Source organism: Mustela nivalis (genome assembly GCF_964662115.1).
Source record: "Mustela nivalis genome assembly, chromosome: 1".
Lineage (NCBI taxonomy): Eukaryota > Metazoa > Chordata > Mammalia > Carnivora > Mustelidae > Mustela > Mustela nivalis.
Window position 1 is genome coordinate 130712762 of NC_139020.1, and position 15878 is coordinate 130728639.

General features: G+C 46.5%; 1 protein-coding gene across 5 annotated transcripts in view; it reads left to right on the forward strand.

The window, feature by feature from the left end:
• The window catches only part of OXNAD1 (oxidoreductase NAD binding domain containing 1), a 36947-nt gene extending 33709 nt beyond the window's left edge, over positions 1-3238 (forward strand). For 4 of the 5 annotated variants that reach the window (XM_082697900.1, XM_082697899.1, XM_082697902.1 and 1 more), the window contains 3 exons: positions 877-1119; positions 1900-2008; positions 2669-3238. In XM_082697900.1, coding sequence (XP_082554026.1) covers positions 877-1119; positions 1900-2008; positions 2669-2823 — 507 coding nt within the window. In that variant the 3' untranslated portion in view covers positions 2824-3238. The remainder of the gene's footprint in view (positions 1-876; positions 1120-1899; positions 2009-2668) is intronic. The other variant, XM_082697903.1, reaches the window with a different exon arrangement.
• The last annotated feature ends 12640 nt before the right edge of the window (positions 3239-15878 follow it).

Genomic DNA, 15878 nt, shown 5'->3' on the forward strand with positions numbered 1-15878 from the left:
ATGAAATCCTTCAGAATTTCACCATCAGCTGAGTGGGAGCCAGCTCCAGGGCACTGCTAATTTCACAAGACATCTAACATCTCTGGTCCTACCCTCTAAATGCCAGTCAGGTTTTCCAAACCATTCTGACAATCAAAGAGTATCACCATGTATTTCCCAAACCCCTCCTTCCAGGGCTGCTGTCACCCCCATGGAGAACTGGTGCGTTCAGCTCTGATGGTATTTCCCAAGTGACCTCACCCAACAGGTGCGCTCAAGGGTGGGCAGGTATGGTAGTCGCTGCCTGGTGAGGGAAGCCTCAGCTGCCCATTCTTGCTGCTCCAGAGAGAAGCAAACAGTCCCAATCAGCACTGCAGTTCCAGCCTTAAGCCTGTGCAGCAGCTCTGGCTGTGCCCTGCTGGTGGCCCGGAGGGAGCTTCACTGGGACCCAGAGTCTTCTCTGACCAGCCCAGGGCAGCCGCAGTGTAATGACACCTGCCCTACCTGCCTGTCCCCGCTCCATGGCTGTGACCAGAAAAGGAGCACCACTCAGGAAACTCCTGCTTCAGAGCTGTCCCCTGGGTCCAGTGTCTCTCTCACAGCCCGGTTCATCCCCTAAGAAGTGAACAAGTGGCAGCATGACTGAAGGGAGTCCCCTCTTCTCAGTTCTGGAGCGGCTGTGCAGTATGGATCACAAAGGAAGAGGAGCGAACAGCCTACGAAATGGACAAGTGGAACCAGGTCACAGGCCCCCCCGACAACTGAGAGCGACTGTAAAAATCATGTCCACACTGATAAAAAGGCAGGAGGTGGATGTAGTCCGTTTTCTTAAAGACGAGCATTAGGTGTAAGGCCTATGCCCCAAGGCACTTATGGATCTTTTCCTTCCTGCCGTAGTGTACACTTGACTCGGAAGTGGCCGTGAGAGTGGGCGGAGAGTTCTTCTTTGACCCACAGCCTGCAGATGCCCCCAGAAACCTCGTGTTGATTGCAGGGGGAGTCGGAATTAACCCTCTGCTCTCCATCCTGCGGCACGCGGCCGACCTGCATAGAGAATGGGCAGACAAAGGAGGCGGCTATGAGATGGGGACGATAAATCTCTTCTACAGTGCCCAAAACACCAGTGAGCTCCTGTTTAAGGTAAGGGAGAGGCAGACGTGTCCTAGCCTGCCCTGAGCGAACGCATGGCGGCGTGGGAGTCGTCCACGGAACTTTCCTCCCATTACTTCTGTCTTCTCCAAAAGAGTTCGTTGCAACATTAGGCATGGCAAGGCTTAACCATGCTCAGGTGGAGTTAAGCAACACTTGTTAGGCAGGACAGCAAAACAGCTAGTGTTGAGGCTTCCAGTGAAAGGACAGGATAAGGACAGGTTTGGTGGGCCTGACTCCGGGGGCAGATGGACAGAAAGGTCACCACAGCCCAAGTGGCTGCGGAGTCAGGAGACCTACAGGGGGGCTCACGGGTACAGGTAGAGGTGAGAGGCACCGAGTTTGGCCCCCACCGGGTGAATGAAACCTCCGTCGGTTCTGTCTGTTGAAAGGAAGTACATGGGACAGGAGAAGCCATTCACTCTGGATTGCTTTGCAGCTGCAGGGATGAACAAAAGAATAGAAACCGTTAACAGACAACTGTGGTCAGTGAAACTGCTGCTTAATTGCCAATGCTTGAGGAAAAGGGAAAAGAAAAAACTCCCGGAGAGTTAGTAATATGCTTGTTAGCATATTCAGATTTCAATTAAAGCCAAATAGCCTTCTGTACTCAGAAGGCTCCGGCCCCGCTAGGCTGCAAACAATACCTCTCTAAGTGGAGAGAGTGGCAGACGTGTGCAGAATGGGAGTCGAGGTTCAGCGGCAGTGGCTATGCACATCTGTTTTGATTTTTTAAAATTGTAGTGTGACCAGATACATTTGACATTCCAGAAAAATATCCTCGATTTAGTAAATGAATTTCCTGAGAAGATTGCGTGCCGTTTGCATGTTACAAAACAGACAACACAAATCAGTGCAGAACTCAAGCCATACATCACGGGTGAGTCCCTTAGAGGGATCTGGACTCTCTCCACACAGTTGTGTGGTGGCCCCGGGCAGCTGGTGGAGGGAAGACGCTTTCCTGTCGGGAGCTGCCGGCTGGGAATGTCCCTACCTGGGGAACTGGGAGGTGATTCATCATGGAAAAAGGAGAGATTTGGTGGGATTTACTTACTATATACAGGGTTCTTACTGCCCATGTTAAAAATTTATTTTCCACATGTTTTAAAGGGAACTTTGCGTCATCGCTATAGTATGCATACAAAGAATTTATGTTCCGGCCTCGACTGAATTGATGCCATTGCCATTAATGGTCATTTAAATTAGCCGTGGTTTCCCCTTGCTTGGACAGTTTATTTACTTTGCTGAACCCAGTCCTGAATCTACCAGAGACCAGGAAGCTCACTGGCCCTGTCTGAAGAGTGCATGGTGGTCAGCGCCCTCTTGGCTCGCTGTACGCTTGGGGAACCTGGAGGTGCACCCTGTCCCTGGGTCTGATACCCGGGGCTGCTATCAGGTGCCGGTTTGTGAGTGCGTCTGCGCTGGACTATTGGGACTTGGGTTACTAGAAGTAAACCCCGCTGCTGAGTTGTGGTTAATCCTTCCTTGTTCCAGTACCGGCATGCTGGGCTTATTTGGTGTTTTTCTGTTTTTCTGGTAGAAGGAAGAATAACGGAAAAGGAGATAAGTGATCATGTTTCGAAAGAGACTTTGTTCTATATTTGTGGCCCACCTCCAATGACAGACTTTTTCTCCAAGCAACTGGAAAACAGCCGTGTTCCCCCAGAACACATTTGTTTTGAGAAGTGGTGGTAGGGAGCGGGCAAAGGTAGAAAAGAGAAAGGTGCGAAGTCTCCTCAGGACAGCAACAGAGACAGGATTTGTGGCACGACGGATTTACCCCTACTCGGCTTCGCTTTTTTTTTTTTAAGGCTGAACTAAGTGACCAGATGGAGTGTAAAAGAAAGAAACCAGCTGACAGATGATAAATTTTTTTACAAAGACTTCATTGATTAAATTATTTTTTACTCTATTGATTTTTCTTTTATTAATAACTGATTATCTCATGATGTATCTTGGTCAATAAAGAGTTTCTTTCCTCTTTGGGGAAAAGGAGACATAGACTTAAATTTAATCATATAAAAATGCCGTTTTGTGTGTAAAATGTAAGCTCTCTTTATTTAATAGCAACCTTTGTATCTTATGCTCAATAAACTTAAAATTTAAACAAGTTTCTAGTAATTTTACTTTGGAAATTTCTTATATTTAATGGCTTCATTCACCTTCCTATACCTGGAAGCCTTGCTTCTTCAGACCATCGAAGGTGGGTTTGGAAGTGGAAGATTATGAGGAAAACTGCTTTAGGGAATTGAGTATCTGGCATGTTTGCTTAATGTTAATGAATGTCCTAAGCATGTATCCTGACTAATTGTTAGTTTCTTCTCAAACGAAACCCTTCCTGTGCTCTGCGTCTTGGCCGCCTGCCTTCACAGCCTGTGTAGGAGGCGGCTGCTTGTTTGGGACAAAGGCACTGGTGACTGCTGGATTCTATGTCGGACCTGCCTTCAGTGACTAGGCTGGCTGGCTATAAGAATGTGCTGAGGATTGATTAGGGGGTACAGAGCCACTTCCAAATCCTGTTTTCCTGTCTTTTATTTCATTTCTTTGCCCGGGTTCTTCTTGGCACCAGCAGCTCGTCAGCACATACTTGTTAAATGACTGAAAGAAATCAAATGACATTTAACTCCTTGCTAAGCCCAGAGTTGGGGGCAGTCTCCAGGATAGTTAGAGACAATGGGGGAGCCCCATCTCATCCCAAGGCTGCTCTAATGAAACTGCTAGAAAGTAGACTGCTGTCCTTACTTTCGTTTAGATTTTTATAAAATCCAAAAGGAGGGCATAGGTTGAGGCCAGGCCATTCTTTCTGTGACACACAGTGTCAGGCCCAAGGCTACCAGCTTGGAGAACACTGTGAGGGTAAAGGGAATCTGGGGAGAAAGAAAGATCAGTCCTGGGGACACAGGAGCCCCAGCTGGGATTCTGTTCCTGAGCTGCCGGGAAAAGACAGCTTGGCCCTTGTCATCTCTGGGGCTGTGGGCCTTACAGTGTGAGGACTTTGGGGGCATCATTGACTTTTGGGGCCTGATGATGGCTGGCACCAGTATTCCAGCCTCTGCCCCATTTTGAATTTTGTCAAGTTTTAAGCAGAGATCATTTCTCAACTGTTTCGATCCCAGATTTAAATTCAGCAGGAGGAAAGGAGGGGGCTGTTGCCCTGATGGGAATTTCAAAGTTGATTCCAGGCAGAGGTCAGCAGCGTTTCAGAGGTGAGGGGAATATGAGAAGCTCTGGCTACTGTAAGGAGCCCTGACTCATCAGTTGACCCCAAAGGACCCAGGCCCAAGGGCTGGGCTTTAGGGCTGAGCACATAAGATGCACAGGAGCATTAGAACCCTGAGATTCAGGGATGTGGGAGCAGCAGGGGGCTCTTGTGCTGACTGGCAAAAGCATCTGGCAGGGAAGGAAAGGTACAGAGAAAGTGGCCAACCCAGGCCTTTCTGTGCTGGGTGAGCATCTTAAGTGTAATATGAGATGGGAGCCTGGGGAGATGCCACCCACTGCCTCTGTCCACCCACCACCACAGCCTGTCTGCCTGCCTGCCTGCCTTGGTCGCCGAGCAAGGCCCACCAGTCTTGCCCACCACCCTGCCAGTGACTCACTGTCACTCTCTGTAACCTGCTGAGATGGGCCAGGTCATGACCTTGTCTTGGACCAGCTCTGTCGTTTCGGGTGCTGAGTGCTGGACAGCAGTTCTGGTTGGCTGGCCAAGAATGATCTGTTGCCCTTGTCTGCCGGGCTACTCAGGATCTCTTTGGTACTCAGAGCTCACGCCAGCCAGGGTGGCTTGGATTCATAGTGTGGTGGCTGAGAATGTAGACTAGAGAGAGCCCTTGAGTCATACTGCTTACTAGATGGATGACCTTGAGCGAGTCACTCAACTGTGGCATGCATCAGTTAGTAATTACACACATGTGTGCACATACTTGCAACCGCATATAAAACATAATATGCCATACCTCTTAGGGCTGTTACGGGGATTAAATGTGATAAACCATAGAAAGTGCTTGGAGGAGCCCTGCTTGAGTGGGTTATTAATTTGCTATTCGTTGTCCTCTTAAAGCATTTTAAGAGGCTGGATGACTTGGGTTTAATCCACTGACCTTTAACCTCCATGCAAGAAGGGCCTTGTCTTGTTTGGCACTGGGCTTGGCACACAACAAGTGCTTAAGAAATATTTCTCACGTGGGTGAAAGGACCTGCCCAGAGCTGATGAGCTGTGTTAAAGGAATTCTGGAAGATCCTTCCAGCCTGAGTCTGTGAGAAGATGTTTCTTCTTATAACAGGAGACCCTTCTACGGTATATGCAAGAGAGAGCTTAAGCTGATGTATGAGTCTTCCTCAAACTTGAAATGTTGCTTTGAGCACCAGCACTCCCCAGGAAATGGATCGAATACTTGGTCTTTTCCAAATCGTCTGCCATTCCTTAGCAACAGGGTATCCGTGGGTAGACGTGGAGCTCTAAGATAAAGATGGTCCCTGGAACCCTGGTTCAGGGCAGTAGCCTCTCCTTCAAAAATCTTGTTAGGAAAATGATGAAAGACAGAATCGATGCTTGATTTAGTCCCCTTTGTTTATCAATTGGCCTAATATGAGTTGATGCCTTAGCAACATCCAAAGATGGTTACCAGTGAGATTTTTTTAAAGTATTATTATGAACTCATGGCTTTTTGTACATTTGATGGTATCTACCAAGGCCAATTTTCTGATGCTTAGCTTGTTGGGGGTGAGGGGGGTGTGTTGGCTGTGTGAGATGATGAGGGTTGGGGCTGTCCAAAGTGCCAACAGTGCTCTAAGCAGGAAGAAGGAAAAGGAGGGGAGTGTGGTATCAGGAAGCTACAAGGGGAAAGTGTCTCAAGGAGGACAGACTGGCCAGCTGTGTCATGTTGCTGGTAGGATAGGAAGGATGAGTTCCCATGAGTGGCCATTGATTTGGCAACTGGAAGGTCCCTGGTGATCCCCAAAGAAGGAAAAGCATGAGAAGAAGGTTGGAGTGGGTTTAGGAACAACTGAGAGAAAATAAGTTATAATGAGTGGGTATAGATAATAGTTTCAAAGAGTTTTACTATAAAAGGAAGGAAAGGGTAGGAAAGCCAAGTAGAGTCAAGAGAACTCCCCACACCTTTTTATTCATTTTTTTAAAAAACTTGTTTTATAACATTATTTTGAAATAATTTTAGGTTTATAGAGGAGTTGCAAAGGGTTTCCATATACCTTTTACCCAGTTTTTCTGAATATCAACATCTTACATAACCCTGGTGCATTTATCCCAAACTAGGAAGTCAACAGTACAGGTAAGTTGGTACAGTACTGTTAACTAAACAACAGTATTTTTAAGATGAGAGAAGTAACAGCCTGACAAGCTATGAAAGAAATCATTCAGTGGGATGCCATTTGGGGAAATGACACCTTTTTCTGGAGGACGGTAACTCGGTTAAGTGTGATTTATTGAGCATCTAGTATGTGCAGTCACTGGGCTAGTCATTGAAGACAGAAAAATATAAGGTTATCTTGAGCAAGTTAAGGAGTTCGGAAAACTATTTTTTTGTGATTGAAAGTGGAAATGCTTTGTAGGGAAGAGTTTGTTTGTTTGTTTGTTTGTTGTTTTTTGCACCAGTCACTGGTCAAAAGAGAAGCTGTAGAAGGTTGGCGGGGGGAGTCACTAAAGGATGACATCCTGTGAGTGGAGGTGCAGGAGGGGCTGTGGGAAGGGCTGTGCCCACACTCTGGAGCCGGTGCTCAGGAGGGTTCTACAGGGTGCACAGCTCTGGAAGGTATGCTCTCATGTGCTCATGTGAGCAACAGTAATGCATGCATGTGGGCTCTGTCCAGTGTCGTGTGCCTCTGCCTGAGATTTTTTTTTCCCCCTTTCTGGATGGAAAACAGCAATTTCCTTCATTCCTGGGTGCTGCAGATGATCTTATGCTGATAATTTAACCCTAGCACTGTTCTTTCATTTTATTTTAAATGAAACTCAAAGACGTTTTCTATTCTCATCTTAGAGAAATATTGAGATGCCTCGTCTTTAATATTATTCTTTCCTAATGTATGCCTCCACAGCAAGCGTAGTGATGACACAGGAAGATATCTCCTAACCCATCATCATCTCGAGGCATGCATTTAGAAGTGTTTGTGTTCAGGAATCCAGACTTCCTCATTGTCGAGCAGCCATCTCCGTCCAGTTTGTTCCAGGTTCTTAAAAATCCCACAGGAGCCCATAAACCTGACCTTGTCTCTTCCATCTTATCCCCGGCTCCCAGTTCACTTGCGTTCAGCATACCAAGATTTTGTCTATTCTTTTGTTCTCTTTAAATTACTTGATAAATATGATTGTGAACCATCAAATAATATGAAAAAGTATGTATACCAAACTGCTAAAGTTTTCTTCTCTCCCATCCCACTCCCTGGCCTAGAATGAATTTCGATATAAAGAGATTACTAGATATTAGACATCTTACAGTGTATTTACCTTGTATATATATACAGATATGTGTGCTTGTGAATTTCAGTCTTCTCACACACTCCACTGTGGACGTGTGCCACAGTGTATGTAACTGCATCTCAATGATGATTGTTCTAGGTTGTTCTAGATTGTTCCCAGTCTGGCCCTGTTGCGAACAGCATTGCAGTGAACAAACTTATTTGTATAATTTTTATGCGTGTATTCCTCTTGAATTACTAGAAGTGTCATTTCTGGATCAAAAGTTGGTTGGTATTGCCCAGTAACCCTGTAAAATGCCTAATGGGCTTATATATATATATTTTTAAGATTTTATTTATTTATTAGACAAAGACCACAGGTAGGCAGAGAGGCAGGCAGAGAGAGAGGAGGAAGCAGGCTCTTTGCTGAGCAGAGAGCCCAATGCGGGGCTAGATCCCAGGACCCTGAGATCATGACCTGAGCTGACTTTAACCCACTGAGCCACCCAGGCACCCCTTATATTCTAATAGAGTATGAAAGCACCCGTTTCTCTACCTTCTGGCAACACTAGATTGTCTAAGTCTTTAAAGTGTATTTTCTCTGTCAGTCGAGTCAAAGATGATTTTTGAAAAAAAAAAAAAAAAATGCCAGGAAGTAGCTGAAGTATTTTAGCCATTTCTTTTTAGAATGGTGTGTTCACATTTTATGTCTGTTTTGATGTCTTACTGATTTGTCTTTATAAAATAGAAATGAATGCAATTCTTTTGTCTGTATATGTGTTGCAAATGTTTTTCCTACTCTGATACTTGTTGCTGAATTCTGTTTGTTATGACTTAACACCAGAGTTTTAAATATATATATATATAATATGTTATATATATATATAGTTATAGATATATATATCTATATCTATCTATAGATAGATATAGATCTATATCTATCTATATATAATCAAATAATCAAATATACCTATCTTTTCTCTCAGCTTTTCTACATATGTAGTCTACTGATACTTTGCAGGTCTTTAACCCATTGGGAATTAATTTTTGTGTTCGACCAGGGATTGGCATCTGACCTTTTCATACTGCTCTCCAGTTTCCCACCACCATTTATCCAATAGTCTACACTTTCCCCCATGATTTAAAATGCTTCCTTTATCACATGTGAAATTCCCACCTACAGATGGATTTTTTTCTTCCCTAGGCTGTCTGTTCCATAGGATTACTTATTTGTTTGTGCTCTGTTATAACACTGTTTTAATTATTCTAGCTTTTTAGTATGTTCTGTATTTCTTTACCTCCTATTATTCATCTCCAGGTTATTTAAACACAAAGATCTAATGCGTAGTGATATAGGTTCCTTTTCACAGGTAAAGTTATAGAGGGAAAGTGATGGGAAGTAGTAACTCAGGGGTTAACTGAATTCACTGGTGGTCTAGATTTTGGTTAGAGTTCTAATATCAATTGAGTCCTACAGAAGTACTTGACATTTGATGCTTGTTCATTTTATCTCAGTAGATTATCCACATTTATGTGCAGTAGGCCGGACCAATCAGGGTGATGACGCCTGCCCATTTTACCAAAAAGAAAAATGAGACTGCTTGGTTAGGTGGTTTGCCCAAGACCATGTGGCTGGTAGTGACAAAGTTAGAACTATGGGACAGGGACTTGGTCTCCTTCCTCTCCTTTCGGAGGGCTTTCTGCCCCCATAGACGCATTCTTGAGCTTGTTCCAAAGTTGTCCCCACCATTAACAGGATAGACTGGCCACCATTTTTTTTTAAAGAGAGAGTCATTTAACCAGATCACCCCATTACCAGAGCATTCCAGTTAGTGAGATTTTTTAAAAATCCAACTAAGCCTCTCTGTTTTTAGGGACTGTAGGAGCCTAGAGAGAAGAAATAAAGAATGAGGCAAGTTTAGTTGGCTGTGTGGTAGGCTGGAGAGAACAGGGTGCCAGGTACAGAAAGACCTGAATCATCCCTCCCTGTTCTACAACTTGGACCCTGCACGACTCACCATCACTCCATGCCCTGCTCTCCTGATCTGTTAAGTGGGTGGGACTATGCAACTTACCATCCCTTTCGGCATGACCATTCTGCAATTTCCTGATGGAAAAAAACGGGCCTTAGAGATCGGGGGTCCGGGGGGTAGTTGAGGTTGGCCATTCTGATGAGAGATGAGACCCTCTAAGGAGGGTCTTAGCTGTCTTCAGGTCTTTGATTCACTGTTGCGGTGGCTGTTGCTTGCACCTCCAGTGTCGACAAAAGAAGAGGAAACTGCCTTGGACTGAAGCAAGGGAAAAGTTTGGTTTGATGTAGAGGACTTGTGCACCACAGTGCTGATTAAATTCTGGAGCTGGGGCTCAGGAGAAAAGGTGGATTCACCATTAATAAGAAAGAACACTGACAACATTTGCCTATTGGGGCTTAAGGTGGGCTGGACTGAGACAGCGGCTGAATTGATAGCTCCCTGGCTTTGTGAGAAGTCAGAGTTTTCTGTAGTTAGTAATTTAGGCATTTCATGGATCCAGAAACTGGCAGGCTTGCCAGTTGTCCTTCCTTCCAGGATGATTTTCTTGTTCTTTTTGTTGAAGAGTCAGCAAGAGCGGAGGTACCCAGCAAGGTTCACAAACAGAGCCTCATTACAGGAAGCTTTTTAAATACTCACCCCGGTAAGTGAAATCTGTTTCTTACCTTCATTAAGCCTTTATATTATTTAGTGGCAGCAGAAAAATACAAAGCCATACTGAACTAAATGACTAGTGAGCAGCACATTTAAGTACAGAAGGATTTATTACCGAAGACTGCATTCATTACAGAGTGGGAAGCTTACTTTCTTTTACCAACCAATGTGGGATCCATGTTTTTATTTTTATTTTATTTTTTTAAAGATTTTATTTATTTATTTGACAGAGAGCACAAGTAGGCAGAAAGGCAGGCAGAAAGAGGAGGAAACAGAGAGGAAGCAGAGAGCCCGATGTGGGGCTCAATCCCAGGACCCTGAGATCATGACCTGAGCCGAAGGCAGAGGCTTTAGCCCACTGAGCCACCCAGGCGCCCCAGGATCCATGTTTTTAAATGGTCTTACCTTTTTAAAAGGTAAATCCCTTTACTCCATTTCTTTTTTTAAAGATTTATTTATTTATTTGAGTGGGGGATGTGTACAAGTGGGGAAGGGACAGATGGAGAGGGAGAGAGAGCAGCAGACTCCCCCCTGAGGACAGAGCCTGTCGTGGGGCTCAATCTCATGACTCTGGCTCATGAGGTCATGAGCTGAGCTGAAACCAAGGGTTGGTCACTCAACCAACTGCACCACCCAGGTGCCCCCTCCTCTTTACTCCATTTCTAAGACACAGTCCCCACAGCAGACAGCCATGACTGTGACGGTCAGCATCACCATAAAACAATTTCTGGGACAAAACTTGGGCTCTGTCCTTCTGACCGAGGACGTGGAGTTGCAGTCAGACAGCCACACGCCTTACCTGTGGTAGCTCCCCACCAGCTGCATCTGTTTGCAAACAACTCTCTCCCTCCAAAAATTAAAGACATATTCTTTGGGTCTTAAGGAAACTATCAAAACTTACGTTTTAGTAACTTTGTAGAATAGTCATTCAAATCCTTAAAACTAATCTGTGAGAGGGGTGCTAGGAAAGTTTTTAAACAATGACAGTCTCACTGAAATATATATATTTTTAAGATTTTATTTATTTGACAGAGATCACAAGTAGGCAGAGAGGCAGACAGAGAGAGAGAGGAAGGGAAGCAGAGCAGAGAGCCCGATGCGGGGCTCGATCCCAGGACCCTGAGATCATGACCTGAGCCGAAGGCAGAGGCTTCAATCCACCGAGCCACCCAGGCGCCCCTGAAATATTTATTATTCCGAGGAAATAACTTCGAAAACGGTCGGTACTTAAACCAGTCTCTGGTATGGCCGGTCGCTCCAGTACTCCCTCACTCTCCAGTCAGTTGCAGAATCCAGTCAGTCTGTGCTCCCAAATGACTCTCAAAGCTGTCCCCGGCTCTCCTGCTCACTGAGGTGCAAACCATCCACACCGCCTCCACACTGGCCTCACAGCTCTGTACCCTCTCTAGAACCCTTACACGCTTTTCTCCTCCGACAGCCAGGAAGATCTTTTAAAAAGACAAATTTAATGTCATTTCCCTACTTCAAAGTGACCCACAGCCCCCCATCACTCCTCCCAAAAGAACCAGACTCCTGACCATGGTTCGTGAGGCTCAGCTGGCCTCAGACTCTGGCCCATCCGTCTCAGTCTCCTCGCTGATACTCCCCACAGGTTCTCGAAGCACTTAGCATATGTTCCTTTCTCACACCTTTTATCTCCATTTTACAAATGAGGTGACCCAGGCACAGAAGGGTTTAGTAACTAGCCCAAGGTCACACACGCTGGTGAGTCAGAATTCTAGCCAGGCAGGGTGGTCCAAGTCCATGCTCGGAGCTGCAAGGCACACTGCCCCAGTTGACTGCTCCCTCAATGGCTGGTCGTTCTGTAAGCCTTCCCTGAGCAGGTTCCCTCTGCCTGCCCAGGCTTTCCCCACATTCGGCCCTTCTCCACGCGGCTCCCCAGTGACAGCACCTGATGAAGTGACCTATCGTGTGCTGTGGGCCCCGAGGGAGCCAGGACTGGGTCTGGCTCGTTCACTGCAGTCTTCCCAGCACCTGACATGGTGGTGTAGGAGTTAAAAACAACGGATGTGTGTGGAGACCCATATTATTCTTCCTGTCTGGAGAAACGCACAGGGAAATGACACAGCCCACTGCCTGGCCGGGGCTGCGGCAGCAAGCAGCTACTGGGTTCGGAGAGCAGACCAGAGGGAGTTCTCTTAACTAACTGGCCACAGACACGATCACACCCAACAGGAACCTGTGATACACATTCGCTTTGCCTCCATTTCTGCCCATAGTCACCACGGAAATCCCAGCCAAAGGCTTGTTGGCTCTTGTCCTTAGATCTACTGTCCACGTACTTCTTGGTGCCAAACTCTGGGGACCAGGTCCAGGAGAGCCCAACTCTGCCAGGAGGCTGTGTCACTGGTCTTGGAGGTTTGATGAGCAGGTGGAGTGCTTGTCACCAGGGCCCCCTGGGCCCCACTCGTGTCGTGGCTTCTGCCCCTCTGACAGGGCTCTTGGAGACGGGAACTGCTGGGACAGCCGGGGGATCAATGCTGGGCCCCCTCAAAGGTGTTGCCAAAATGCAATCCTCCTTTCTCCTCCCCTCCTCACAACCCCACCCCCAGGTTTACGAGTCAGTCTTTATTCCCAAGTGCTACTCTTGGCCTGCTTGTGCTGGGAGCCCAGACCCCAGACCACACCCATCCCCCAGGGTCAGTGAGACCCCAAGCGACTGAACTAGGTTGCCTGAGTGATGAGTTTTGGTCAACAGGACCCTCCTAATAATGAGCACTGCTAGTCCAAGAGCTGTGCCTGAAAGTTGTCTTGTGGTTTCCAACCGGCCGTGATTAATATGTTCAGAGTACTGATAAAATGTGCCCCATAAGAAATGAATTAGAACATCTCATCCTTGTGTTTTCTTGACACTGGTCCCATCGAGCATAACTCCAGTGAAGTATAATCAGTTTGGAGATTTGGAAAAATGCAGACAAGGACTGGACTAACGTTGGCTGTATTCTTGCTTATAAACCACTAACGAATAGGGATGCCCCAGGGGGCGCAGTCGGTTCAGTGTCGGGACTCTTGATTTTGGCTCAGGTCGTGATCTCGGGGGTGTGGTGGAGCCCTGCACTGGGCTCTGCGTTCAGGGGGCAGTCTGCCAGAGGTTCTCTCTCTCCTTCTGCCCCTGCCCTTCCCCCTGACTCATTCTCACTCTCTCAAAATAAAATCTTAAAAACACAAATACATTGATTTTATAAACATTGTATATAAGTATTCTATAACTTATTATAAAATCGTTAAAGTATTTCTGTTAGGATGGCTATGCTCTGCTTCTGTAACAGGTAACATTCTCAGTGGTTAAGCTTGTAGCTCATTTTATTGTATCCTCACGTCATGGTCTGTCTTGAACTCTGCCAAGGATGTTGGGGAAGAGAAGGCAGAGGTAGCATGGGGTGCTTTGGAAAGATCAGGCCCAGAAGTGGCCTGCGTCCCATCTGCTCAGGTCCTGTTGGCCAGAACCCAGTCACGGGGCCCCAGACTGCTAGAGGGGCCAGAAGTAGAGGAGCCAGTGGGCACTGGGCTGAACTCTGACTGCTTCTGCCACGTGTGTTACCTGCTGGCATTCTGATTACCTGCCCCTCACACCAAGCCCTTTGCATACATCGTTTGCATCCAAAATCCTGAGGAGTTGGTGTCAGCTTCCTTTCACACATGGGGACACGGGTACTTGGAGATGTGACAAAATGAATTTGAGATGGCATGTGCAGGTTAGCATCCTAACAAGCTGATTCCAAAGCCCAACTGGGCTTTTCTACTGCACGGGGCCCCATGTCAAACAGGCTTACTGCTTCCTGAACATGGGTGTCCTCAGGCTTTCCACGTGTCAGTTCTCCAACCTTGTGCCCAGGTGCACTTGAGAGCACTATGCCTGTGTCTTGTGAAGCAGAGTAAGATTTCCTCCCACCCACACCCCTGCCCTGAGCCCCGCTGGAGGTGGCAAGGTCTTAGAAATAGTTTCCTAGCCAAAGACTCAGAATTCAGCCACAGCTTCAGAAGAACTGCTTTTGTTCCTGGCGGAGGTTTTTTTTTTTTTTTCTCTCTCTAAAAACCTCTTTCCATAGGTAACGACTGGGCCAGAAAATGACCAGAACCCTCCATGGCAGTCGCTCCGTCCCTCCCGTGAGGCTCGACTTAGCCTCCCCTGATGGCACTACCTCTGACTCCCTGGAATGCCCCATCAAGCTGCATGGTGGTGGCAGCAGGGGCATCAAAGTCACTTAGGTCCGCACGTAAATCACCTGATCACACCCGGAATACCCCATTCCTTCCAGACGTTCTGTGACAGGTACAGCCCGAAGACTGACTGCCACGTGCACAAGCCTCCTGGAGCCAAACACTACAAGCTTCTACATCTTCTGGTCATGGGGCCTTGTCAGCGCGAACTATGTATGGCCTTTGACCCTATCGGCCATCATAGGAGAGTACAATTTCCTTCAGGAATGCAGCCACTTGAAATGCACATGAGGATGTTGGGATTGTTAGGGCCTTGGTTACTTACCTTTTGTAGAAAGCATTACATTTCACAAGGAACAAGCTGTGATTCAACTCACGGCCACCCTGTGGCCACTGGCTGTCACCCTTGGCTGTACCTGGAATCCCAGGGGGCTTAGAATCTGGTGCCTGGGCCACTCTCCAGATGGAACCTAGGTAGCAGGAATGTTTAAAGCTCTCCCGGCAATTCTAAGGCCAGCCAGTTTGAGAACCGCCTCAGGGAGACCGATATTTTGCCAGATAAACAGCAAGGTGTGGAGAAGCGGGGGGGGGGGGGGGGGGGGACGGGACACGACCTTCAGGAATTACTTGTCAGCCTGGTGCTAGGGCCAAACTCCCTGAGGAATACAAATTAGCTACAATCACCTTTAATTTTTTTCCCCCAGAACATAGGCAGCCAGCCAGCATAAATGTTACTGAATCATTGAAAAATGTACCCACCTCTGAGTGATGTAGGCCATCCACGTGAAGGGTGTGGCCTGGGACCAACTGCTTTCCAAAGTCGTGAGAGATGAGCAGTGTTTTTGCCCCAGGCTCTGCTAACTAGCATATTTTTAAAAAGCCATGATCCTCTAAGATATAGCCAAAGAGATAATTTTTTAAATCAATGCTATATAAATATTCTTGAGTCTAACTGTGGAAAATGTTAATTTTAAATAGTTGTTTTCTCTTTGATCAGAGCCTTCAACCTTTTTAGGGAAGCTCTGGGGCTGGGTGGGGGAAGTTCGCTGAAAAATCCAGAGAAAAACAATTGTACAATGCAGCTCACAAGGGTTTTCAGTACTGCCTTATAAAAATACAGTGCAAATGTGTTTATTTTAGCAAAACTTACAAGGAAGAGATTTGCTTCATGAAATAATTTACTTAAAAGTCTGGTAACAGGCACTCGGGTGGCTCAGTCGGTTAAGCACCAGAGTGGTGAATTTTGGCTCAGATCATGATCTCTTGGATCCTGGGATGGACCTGTCATCCAGCTCCACACTCAGTGGGGAGTCTGCTTGGGATTTTCTCTTTCTCTCTCTCTGCCCCTGCCCCCACTTGAGTGTGCATGCACTCTCTCCCCCTCTCTAAAATAAATCTTTTTGGAAAAAAAAAGTCTGAAAACATGCAAAGAAACTGATATATGGCTTCTTGTTTTTTAACGGTATT